Source organism: Penicillium longicatenatum, assembly GCF_028827895.1.
Source record: "Penicillium longicatenatum strain IBT 33135 chromosome Unknown contig_2_segment0_segment0, whole genome shotgun sequence".
Classification (NCBI taxonomy): Eukaryota; Fungi; Ascomycota; class Eurotiomycetes; order Eurotiales; family Aspergillaceae; genus Penicillium; species Penicillium longicatenatum.
In genome coordinates this window covers 5,741,285-5,752,082 of record NW_026643120.1, presented here as the reverse complement: position 1 = coordinate 5,752,082, position 10,798 = coordinate 5,741,285, and the positions used below count along the sequence as shown (strand labels likewise).

At 48.3% G+C, this 10,798-nt stretch overlaps 3 protein-coding genes across 3 annotated transcripts; 2 read left to right on the top strand and 1 right to left on the bottom strand.

Annotated features, from left to right (window-relative positions):
* Positions 1–547: 547 nt before the first annotated feature.
* Positions 548–1,906, top strand: N7484_004656 (tyrosine--tRNA ligase TYS1; the record flags this gene model as incomplete). Its single annotated transcript, XM_057115076.1, has 5 exons — positions 548–665; positions 724–1,220; positions 1,272–1,338; positions 1,401–1,633; positions 1,688–1,906. 5 exons carry the CDS (start codon positions 548–550, stop codon positions 1,904–1,906), a joined length of 1,134 nt encoding a protein of 377 aa, XP_056975216.1.
* A 1,181-nt stretch (positions 1,907–3,087) lies between these two features.
* Positions 3,088–4,851, top strand: N7484_004655 (hexose carrier protein; the record flags this gene model as incomplete). Its single annotated transcript, XM_057115075.1, has 4 exons — positions 3,088–3,184; positions 3,245–3,352; positions 3,402–3,942; positions 4,020–4,851. 4 exons carry the CDS (start codon positions 3,088–3,090, stop codon positions 4,849–4,851), a joined length of 1,578 nt encoding a protein of 525 aa, XP_056975215.1.
* A 2,124-nt stretch (positions 4,852–6,975) lies between these two features.
* On the bottom strand, positions 6,976–10,349 carry N7484_004654 (EF hand domain protein; the record flags this gene model as incomplete). The annotated part of the gene is given in 2 exon segments (XM_057115074.1): positions 6,976–10,180; positions 10,195–10,349. 2 exon segments carry the CDS (start codon positions 10,347–10,349, stop codon positions 6,976–6,978), a joined length of 3,360 nt encoding a protein of 1,119 aa, XP_056975214.1.
* Between the last annotated feature and the right edge of the window lie 449 nt (positions 10,350–10,798).

Below are 10,798 nucleotides of genomic sequence, written 5' to 3'. Positions count from 1 at the left end.
AACTTGATAGTATCGCTCAATACATGCGCCTTGTCTACTTAATGACAATTAACACTGCATCGCTGTCAACCGATACACAAAAAAGGGGTTTACTTCCCAAAATATCTACGAAGAGGGCTGCGGAACCTCGATGTACTGCGGAAAGCTTCCGGAAACCCCTCGGAAGTCTCCGAGTATCATGGGCCCAATGTTGTTACCACCTGACACGTTCCTTGATAAAATCCCGTTAGAGAATCGTGTCATCAAGTATGACTCATCTGTGACTGCAAGATATCTATACAAATTCATATCTAGACAATCTTTACATGACGCAACTGTTGATACCCCTGCTTCTACCGCCTGTGATTCCTACATTATGATTGGCGTATATTTTAATCGCCGGCAGAGACGAGGGGTTCTGCCATTTTCTGCCATATTTGACCGCACCTTCTGAGTCAAAATTACATTCGGATCAAATATTATTCCGCTGGTCCCACTTGAGAAAACCATCCCACCATCCCACCAGCCATCCCTCTCCCTGTGCTCACAAGTATCATACTCCGTCGCGATGGAACTGACAGCGAAAGAACGATTCGACCTCATTCGCGAAAATCTCGCGGAGGTTTTGAACCCCGAGATCATTGAGGGCATCCTCGCGGAGGGCCGCAACCCCCGTATCTACTGGGGTGAGTCAGTTTAGATACACAGGCATTGACACCCTAATTAACCTTTACTTGACATTAGGAACGGCCACTACCGGAAGGCCTCACGTCGGATACTTCCTCGCTGCTTTGAAGATCGCTCAATTGCTCCGTGCCCAATGCGATGTCATCGTCCTGCTTGCCGATATCCATGGCTTCCTCGATAACCTGAAGGCACCGCTTGAGCTTGTCGAGAACCGTGCTCAGTACTACGAAAAGATCATCACGGCGATTCTCCAGTCTGTCGGCGTCCCCACTGACAAGTTGACATTTGTTCTTGGTAGCTCCTACCAGAAGAGCCCCGAATACGTTATGGACGTGTACCGCCTTTCAAGCTTGATTTCCGAGTCCGATGCTAAGAAAGCTGGCGCGGAGGTCGTCAAACAGACTGACAATGCTCCTCTGAGTGGTCTTCTGTACCCGGTGCTCCAGGTGCTAGACGAGGAGCATCTGAAGGTTGATTGCCAGTTCGGAGGTATGGACCAGAGGAAACTCTTTGTTGCTGCCACAGAATGGCTACCTAAGCTCGGTTACCGAAAGGTATGGCTCCTATACATTTGAGGATGTACATCGGCTTACGAACAAATTTAGCGCGCGCATCTTATCAACCCTATGATCAGCGGATTGAAGGGTGCTAAGATGAGTTCTAGTATTGAAGGTAATTCCTATCTGGTTTAGAATGTTCCGCTAAACGTTGCTACAAATACTAACACCCAACAGATAGCAAGATTGATCTTCTAGACTCCGCTGATAGCATCTCGAAGAAGATTCGCAAAGCGGAAGCAGCCCCTCGGGTCGCTGAAGACAACGGAGTTATCGCACTTGTGGAATACGTTCTCCTGCCTGCCGCCGAACTGAAGGGCAAGAAGGAGTTCATTGTCGAGCGAAGAGAGCAGGAGCCATTAATCTACACTGATATCAAGCAACTCACAGCGGACTACACCAATGATATCGTATGTTTCATATCTCTATATCATTCCCTATCATGATAACTGACTTTCTTTTAGTTAACGCCACAACTCCTCAAGCCTGCTGTGGCAGCGGGTCTGATCAGCCTTATGGCACCTATACAGGCGGCCTACGAAGCCTCCGCGGAATGGCAGGAGATTACTTTGAAGGCCTACCCGCCCCCGGTTGTGCAAAAGAAAGTAAAGAAGGTCAAGGACAAGGGCACTCGCTTCCCAGGTGCCCCAGCCCAAGACCAGCCTAAGGCCTCTGAAGAATAGCATCTCGGATAGGCTGTACCTATTACGTACTTATCAAACCAAATATGATTCATCCCGAAATTAAGCGACATGACACATTCCAATTACTGGAGGCCATTTCTGTTCATAAAGGAAAATCAAAACTCAAACGCAAGTTAGCTAACGCTTCGAAACAACATCCATTCAAAACAGAGGTGGACTTTGAGCACAAACCTCGGGATAAAGAATGCACTTAGTTCCCGATTATACCGCAGAGTAGAGCTGGCGAGGGTCTCGACGGAATATTGGCGGAGCATTGGCGCCAAGTATGGCCAAGAACCTTCAATTCGGGGCCTTTGCGCCCGCTTAGTAGGGTCCAATCGACTAGCCTATGCGGTGCCCGTCCAATCCATGCCAAGGCTATCGCAGAGTTACCACAATAGAGACCTAAGCCACGCTGTGCTTTGTATTCCTCGCTAAACCTTCCATTATCATCGCCCCCATGAAAGTCAACATCTTGGCTCGAAATTTCATGAGGATCGGCAAGGCATCTTGCTAGCAGACTATTTTCCTAGCCATCCATATTGTCCCTCGGTTCTCGTCTTTGATATTTCCAATTTGTGAATCCCAATGGGCATAAAACACCCTGAAATCTACGCATGCCCCATGTTCAAAAGTCGCAACTTTATCCTTTTAGCTTAAGCAAGCCTTCTTTCCAGATATTGGCGTTGCAATCCCACCACGACATCATGGATATTAACCATGTGCCATGCATTTTGCCCCAATTTCACGTCTTGGCTGGAAGCCTAAGGAATACTGCTATATTGGCGGTTGATTTTTCTATCCAATCAATATGCTATTTTTGATGGACCGTAGCAGCCAATGACGCAAGCTAAGATGTTTCCCCTTAGACGCGGTTCATGTGCAGGGTGTTAGTGAGTTTTGGACCTCGATTTCAGCCTATCCTGGTGCAGTTACACTATGAGGCGGAGTCGTCGGATGTCCTTGATGAGCCCCATTCCCCAAGCCAGATCCCCACATGTATCTGGAGCCTTGTGGACATAAATACGGGGTATTCCGAAGTGGTTGAATGTTTGATTTCTTCCTTGCCCATCTTGCTTTGAGTCTACTATATTCGGCTTTCCAATCTTTTGGCACGGAATTATCTCATAAGTTCACCACAAAGGTCTAGGAAGCATTGGACCAAATAGTGAACCCCCAACATGTCTTCCCCTCGATTTGCCGGCTTGTCTGGCAAATGGCTCATGAGAGCTGTGACGGCTTGTGCCACAATGGGATTTTTATTGTTTGGCTATGACCGTATGTTCACTACACTCACATCACCCCGAAGAGTACTCACATGAATTCCAACGTATACAGAGGGTGTCATGAGTAGTATCATCGACGCCGACCCCTTCAATGATATTTTTACCGCAACCAAGGACAATTCAACCATGCAAGGTGTGGTCACTGCCATCTACGAGCTAGGTAAGCGTCAGATCAACGATATTTCATAACATGACTGACCACGTTGCAGGATGCCTTGGAGGAGCCATTTTTAGCTTGGTCTTTGGCGATTGGCTTGGACGGCGCAAATCAATCATGCTCGGTGCAACTGTCATGGTCATTGGCGTAATTATCCAGGTCACTGCATTCAAGGGCCACGTCCCTCTGGCCCAATTTTGCGTGGGCCGAGTTGTGACAGGTGTTGGGAATGGAATGAATACTTCGACCATTCCAACCTATCAAGCTGAGTGCTCGAGATCCACCAACCGTGGTCTTCTTATCTGTATCGAAGGAAGCACAGTCGCTATTGGCACACTTATCTCTTACTGGATAGACTTTGGGGCCTCATATGGTTCTCCGGATCTCACCTGGCGTTTTCCGATCGCCTTCCAGATTGTTTTTGGTCTACTTATTATTGTCGGAATGTTCTTTCTTCCGGAATCACCTCGTTGGCTCTTTATTCAGGAACGATACGAGGAGGGTGAGACGATCATCGCCGCGCTTGCCGCTCAAGAGATATCTCATCCTGATGTCCAGCTTCAAAAGACTATTATTTTGGATTCAATCAGAGCGTATGTTCTACAATTACATCCCGACACTTGGAATTCCGAACCGCGTTCTGTCAATTCTCCGATACTGATTTTCATAGTTCTGGCCAAGCAGCCAAGTCGACGCCGATGTCTGCTGTCTTCACGGGCGGAAAGACGCAACATTTCCGACGTATGCTTCTCGGATCCTCTTCTCAATTTTTTCAACAAATTGGCGGATGTAATGCTGTCATATATTACCTTCCAGTTCTTTTCAAGAAATCTCTCAACCAAACGGATTTCATGTCAATGATTCTAGGTGGCGTTAACATGATCGTTTACTCGATCTTCGCCTGTATGTCTTGGTTCTTGATTGAAAGGGTCGGCCGTCGTAAGCTTTTTCTCAGTGGCACCGTTGGACAATGTCTATCAATGGTTTTGACATTTGCCTGCTTGATCCCCGGTACACCCGGACCAGCTAAGGGTGCAGCGCTTGGTCTATTCATTTACATCGCCTCGTTTGGGGCGACCTGGTTACCTCTTCCTTGGCTTTATCCAGCGGAAATCTCGCCAATTAGGACCCGTGCGAAAGCAAATGCTCTATCTACTTGCACGAACTGGACCTTCAATTTTCTCATTGTGATGGTCACACCAATCATGGTACGAAATATTGGCTGGGGTACGTACCTGTTTTTTGCGTGCATTAACGCTTGCTTTTTCCCCGTCATATACTTTTTCTATCCCGAGACTGCTGGTCGATCGCTGGAGGAGATCGATGTGATCTTTGCAAAGGGGTACTCAGAGAATATTAGCTATGTGCGTGCTGCAAAGGAACTACCCTTTCTCTCCAATGAGGATATTGAGCGAGCCGCTGTGCAATACGGATTCGTTCCTGCAGAAGCTGGCGTGACGCCGACGGCCTCTTCTAGCAATGAGGATATGGAGAAGAGTTGATTGGAAGCCGGGTGAGATGTGTCGCGGGAGTGTATATGTATGCGACGTGGCAATATATTTATTTCCCGTTTGGCCTTTTGAAACATTAATGTCGTTTTCCAAGAGAGCCGTGAACATGTGAAATAGCCTTATAGCTATGTATTGTGATGTGTAAATCTGTGTTCTTCGGGAACAAAACGCTTTGCTTTTGTTTTGTTCTCTCCCTCATTCCACCCCTTTGCCCTTTCCTGGAAGCAGCGCGGTTAACCATTGGCTCCCGCAAAACACGCTCAGCTCCACCACTCCCGTGTGTACGACAGTGTGGAAACAAAAAAAAGACAAAAAAGAATGACCAGACTGGGGCTCGATCCCAGGACCTTATCGGTGTTAACGATACGTGATAACCAACTACACCATCCGGCCAATTGATATATCACTCTACGGAAACCACCTTTAAGTAAATACGTGAATTTGGTGACGACCAGCCGCTAAACCTAATCTCATAATTCACGAGGGTGCCAACGAGATGCGATAACCAACTACACCATCCAGCCACTGACAAACCTTGAAAAGATCTCACGTAACTTACTGCTAGTCATGCGTAATATGACTTTTCTAGAGATTATTTGAAGCAGGGAAGTGAAACAGATATCACACCACATCCGGAGTTGCCGCATAAACGACCAGCTCCACCGAAGGAAATTCTTGGGTCATGAGTCTACTTGAAATGCCGTGGAGTCCAACTGATCCTTTGGAGAGTACCGAAGCAGATTCATCGACCAAGGAGCAGTAGGGTTCTTCACACAGCCATGGCATTATAGAGACTGATCCTCCTTTTCTCCTTTTTAACTCACCCTCCTTTTGTTTAGGCTGTTCTTGACTTGTTCGCCTTTTCTTTTCCTGTGATGTTACGGGAGAAGCCTACATTTCCTGATCAATAAGACATGGGGCTGAATACTGCTGCATAAACCTACTGTATTATCCCGCCTGATTTATATGCGAACCTCTGCCAAAACCTAGTATGAGGGGTTCTAGGTGGATTTCCCATGCTCTCTTTTCCAGGAATTAATCTTGACGACTTCTGCTTGGAAAGTTTATTATACCCTTTCCGCCTAGCATAGTATCTTCTTAATAGATCTCATCTAGCATTATCTTAAATCTTTCTCTAAGACAGACCTCGGATATTCCACGGTGGTTTAAGGTCAAGATTTTTTTATAAATCTATACTATTCAGAATGAGCATATCAAGGGCTTAAAGACCGGTATACTTATTAAAACATACATTAAATTTAATCGTTAGTTAGCGGCTTATTTCTGTTTTAATATTTAGGCTCTAGGCTAGGTGTGGTAAGGAAGGCCGTAAGGTCTTCGAACTTGAATATGTGCGGTAATAAGTGTCTTAATATATCCATTGAATTTTTACCTCAGATCTACTCCCAGGTGTACACATATCTGTAAATGTCCAATACAGCCCCAATTAACCTCCTTCAACATTCTCTGCAATCTCCTCCAGAGAATCCAGGACCTTCAGTCGAAGTTTTAGAATAGCGATCAAGTCACCTTGCGGGTTGGAATGCAAAATCTGTCTTGATAAACTCTAGGGACGAGATAGCTAGGGGGGAAGGTCTCTAATATTGTGAGTTTCTGAAGCAAATGTGGCTGAGGCAATGCGTGATCAGCTGCCAAGACGCGGTTCTCTCGTATAGATCCGCCGTGCTCTCGACTATAAAAGTTAGTCCTAGTAATTGAGTAATTAGTGTCTTTCCGCGACAGCAGCTGATTGGTGATTTCAATCCTTAGTTAGGTGATGATGATCCCGGACCGGTTCGTCTGACATACATTAATACAGCCGCGGGGCTCATGAGGCATGTTGTCTGTGAGCTGCGGTGCTTTTGTCAATAAAAGGTAGCTACAGACCAAGCAGCTGCTCAATACTCGTGGTGCCAACAGGTGACTTGAAATGACAAATCGTAATGCCCGAAAGGGATCAGTGATTCAGTGGACTATGCATAGGTTCGCACAACCTGGGCAGCCAGTCTTACAAAATTCCCAACCAAAGCCCTGGAGTGATTCCGAAGAAAAATAAATTCACAATTCTTTTAATGTACACGGATCGAAAGTTCCAGAAGAGTACCTGGGCAGTACTCAAAAGCTAGCCATTTCTATCCAACTAGCCACAAATGCCAGCCGGCGCCCCTTATCAGCTGCCATTCGACGGGCAAACTCGTCATAATTGAGTCTTCCACCGTTTCCACCACGTTCCTTGGCTTCGCGCTCGACCTGATTCAGGTATGCCCAACGGGCAAGGGTTCGTGAGGAAGGCCGACGAGGGGTGCTAGTGATTCGAGGTGGAGTGGGCGATCTTTTTGGAGGGGGAAGAGGCTGCATGGGAGAGGGAGGGAGAGTGAGTTTGGGGGCGGTTTCTTCAGCTCCTGGAGAGGACAAGTGGGGTGATGATGGGGCGGGCAGTGAGGTTGTGCCATTGGGCTCAAGGCGAAGTTGTTCTGGGAGATCAGAGTTTGAGGTATGAGAGGGTGATTCGGTGCCTGGCCCATCGGTGATGACTTGTGGCTCGTCGCGGAAAGAGAGCCGGGGGCGGAGTGTTTCTGTTTCCGGACGAAATTGTGGGAGGGTTGGATCATAGTCGTCAAGCTCATCAATGATCGGCCTTGAATCCTCATCGGAAGAATCACTGTAAGACGCGGCATCGGAAATATCGAGTTGGCCATCCGGATGGGAGGAGCTGGTGACCGAAGCAGTGTCGGAGTCATCAAAAGACAGATCTTGGCCATGCTCAAATTCACTCTCGGGGTCGGCAAAGTGCGTAGGTTCAATATCATCATCCGATGCCACCGCACCCGTAGACGTAGGTGCAAATACTGGTGCTATAGTGGGACTTTGCACAGCGTAACCGGCACGTTGCAGCAGTTCATCAAGAGACCTTTCATTTGTAACATCTTGAAGGTCCTTCTCATCTATTGCCTGTTCAGGTTCCTTGAGAGGTGGCGGGGGCGGGGGAGACATTCGCACGAGCTCAATCTCATGAGCCCACGTCTTGCGATCCGCACGGGTTCGATAAACCTCCATGAGCAGATCTTCCTTTTGTTTGAAAAGGAGATCAAGAAGCTCATTGAAGCCTTGCTGCGTGACTTGGTACAAGATCTCCTTACCGGCATCTCTTTCAACCTCTGGAATCTCGAAGCCACCCCATCGCTCACCAACGGGAATGCTCCTAGAAGATGTGGACGGGTTGGATCGAACGTCATAGTCGTCAGTAATATCATCCTGGAATCGAACCTTGGAAGAAGAACGTGAGCGAGGTGATGGTGGGTGTGAGTCGATTGGCGATTCATCTATCGACTCGTCGTCGCTCAAGTCGTCGAAAGTAGGGTCTCGTTGATATCCTTCCGGGATGGTGGCGCCGTCTTCCTCGTCGGTATAGAAAGCGCGACGTCGCCAGCGTTCGTCAATTCCATTTCGGCGGGTTTCGTCAATTCTTCTTTGATCTTCTTCGCGCATTCTGTTGTACACTGTTGTCACGATGCGGGCCCTATCGATCGGATCGTTGATCTCCTGAGGGGGTACATACGTTCCGAGGGCCTCAATAATATCCTCCTCACGAATATGCTCTGGTGGTGGCCAGCTGCCACTAGCAACCGACGACCCTGATTCATCCGAGTCACTGCCATCTTCATCTTCATCGTTGTCCCCACCACCTGTTTGGCCGCGCTCCACGATGGACCGACGACGAATCGACACAGTACCTGGGAGCTGCAAAGTAGATGGGAAAATCGGCCTCGTTCGACCGAATTGTTCTCGAGCAGCAGCGTCTCCCACAACCGAGTGTCGGTCCCCAGTATCGTGACCGTCTCGTCGTAGGATTCCACCATTATCGGAAATTTCCATGTCACCCTCAATATTAACACGCTTTCCTTCACCAGTTCGCGAAATCTCACCAGACGGAATGTTACCAGGAAATGCAGAACTAATGGGCTGGCTACCAAGAACAACATCGCGAGCTCCGCCTTCAAGGAAATCATCTTCCATGCCGGCGACCATATCACGGGTAAGTTCTCTACTGAGAGTATAGTACGCTCGGAAGACTCGAAGAAAGTCCTTTCGCTCGACATACCCATCGCCGTCGATATCATAACCACGGAAAACACGTCGCAACCGCTCATCATTGCTCTTATTGTTAAGACTGGCCAACCCCTTCAGAAATTCTTCAAATCCAATGAGGTTATCACCATTGGTGTCATAAAATGCAAACATGCGATCGTAAATTAGACTTGGTGGAGGTGGTCGAATAGATGTGTTGGGCACAAAGCACCGATCAAAAGTCTTTCGATCAATGGCCATGTACAGCTTGTTAGGATCATCTGCCCATTCATAGTTTGCAAGACAACGGAACTGGTCCCAAAGCGCATCAAGCTCAGTATTTTCAAAGTTGGTCTCTCGGGTTAAGCGTTTCGCCAGCGGCCGTGGAAGGCTTCGTGGGAGCATGGCAGGTTTTCCAGGATACCAGACAGGTTGTGATTGACGCGGATTTCCCAGGAACGGCGCTGGGATTCGAACCTTGTAGAACAAGTGTGTTTTGATGTGCACTTGCATTGCCTCACATGTCTCACACAAATCATAATCAATGCAGTTGGCACACCGATAGCGGATGCCCTGAATAGGCATGGCTCCGCAGCTATTGCAAGTGACACCTCGATGAATGTAGCCATCTCTGCGTGCCTGGTCCTCCGCAATGTGATACAGCAAATTGAGCAGGTTTTGGCCTTCCCGAGTAGGCGATCCATCGTTGTTCCCATCACGCCAAGAGAAAACGCTCTGGTCGTCTACACCTGCCTCTCCACCATCAGGATTCGGAGGAGCCACGTCGGGGAAAGTCGACGTCGAAAGGGTGACACGTTCGCCATTTTGTCTTCGCCGACGCAGTTCATCTCCGTAGTTGTTATCGGCGTTGAACCGGATAAGCGCCCGCTCGATTCCCGCACTTGAGATTCCTCGTCGTTGGAGCTGCTCAGTCAGGTACGCCCGCTCGGGCGTGTCTTCAGGAAGGGTATGTGAGGCGGGGAAATCAAGTGCAAGGAAAGATTCCAGAAAGGTGTCCTCCATCATCTCACGCATACGCTCCGCATGGGCAGGCGGGACACCGACTTCCTCCATCAGTTGGTCACGGGTTGCTAGCAATGATGGGAGCAGGCCGCTCTCCACACGCCGACCATCTTCTGTCTCGATCCGAAATGTTCCGTACACACCATTCTGACGTTCCAGTTGCTCCAGATGAGTGATTGCCCGGTAAGAAGGGGTTTCTGTGATTGCTAGCTCCTCGGCTTCGCTTCGTCTGGTGCGGCGCACGGCGCCTCGGCGGCGGAGGGGGCTTGTGAGGTATTTGGCGAGACTACATTGTTATGAATGTAGAGAAGGGCGTAGGCTGCTGCAACACCGGTGAACAGGTACAAGATAGGTCGATACCGTGTCAGTGACACTGGCCCGGAGCGCGACTCGGACATGGCGGAGCTTAAGCAGATGACAGCTGCAGGTAGGGTGTCACGGTGAAAGGACAGTCATAATTCGATGCCGATCGGGATTTGGTATTTGAAGAATCGCAGGAGACACAACGCCTCAAACACTCAGTATTGAGATCGAGGTTGAGGTGTAATGAAATTCGAACTTCGTGGAAGATGAAACGTCACGGGGGCGGAGCCCCAGAAATTAGGTGTCACATTAGTTGACTAACTACATGTGCACTAAACTTAGCTACTGAACACACACACCCAATACGAGTGTAATTAGTTACGCCGTGAAAGACAACCATTTTATTTTCGCTCATTAAGTCAACATTGGAAATATTATATTTCTGACACACACCTGCATATTGCAATCGATCATAAACAATTTTCTATGCTCAGACCTAGTGTCAGGGAGGGAAGCATGCAACAATTTTGGGCTATGAGTCTAA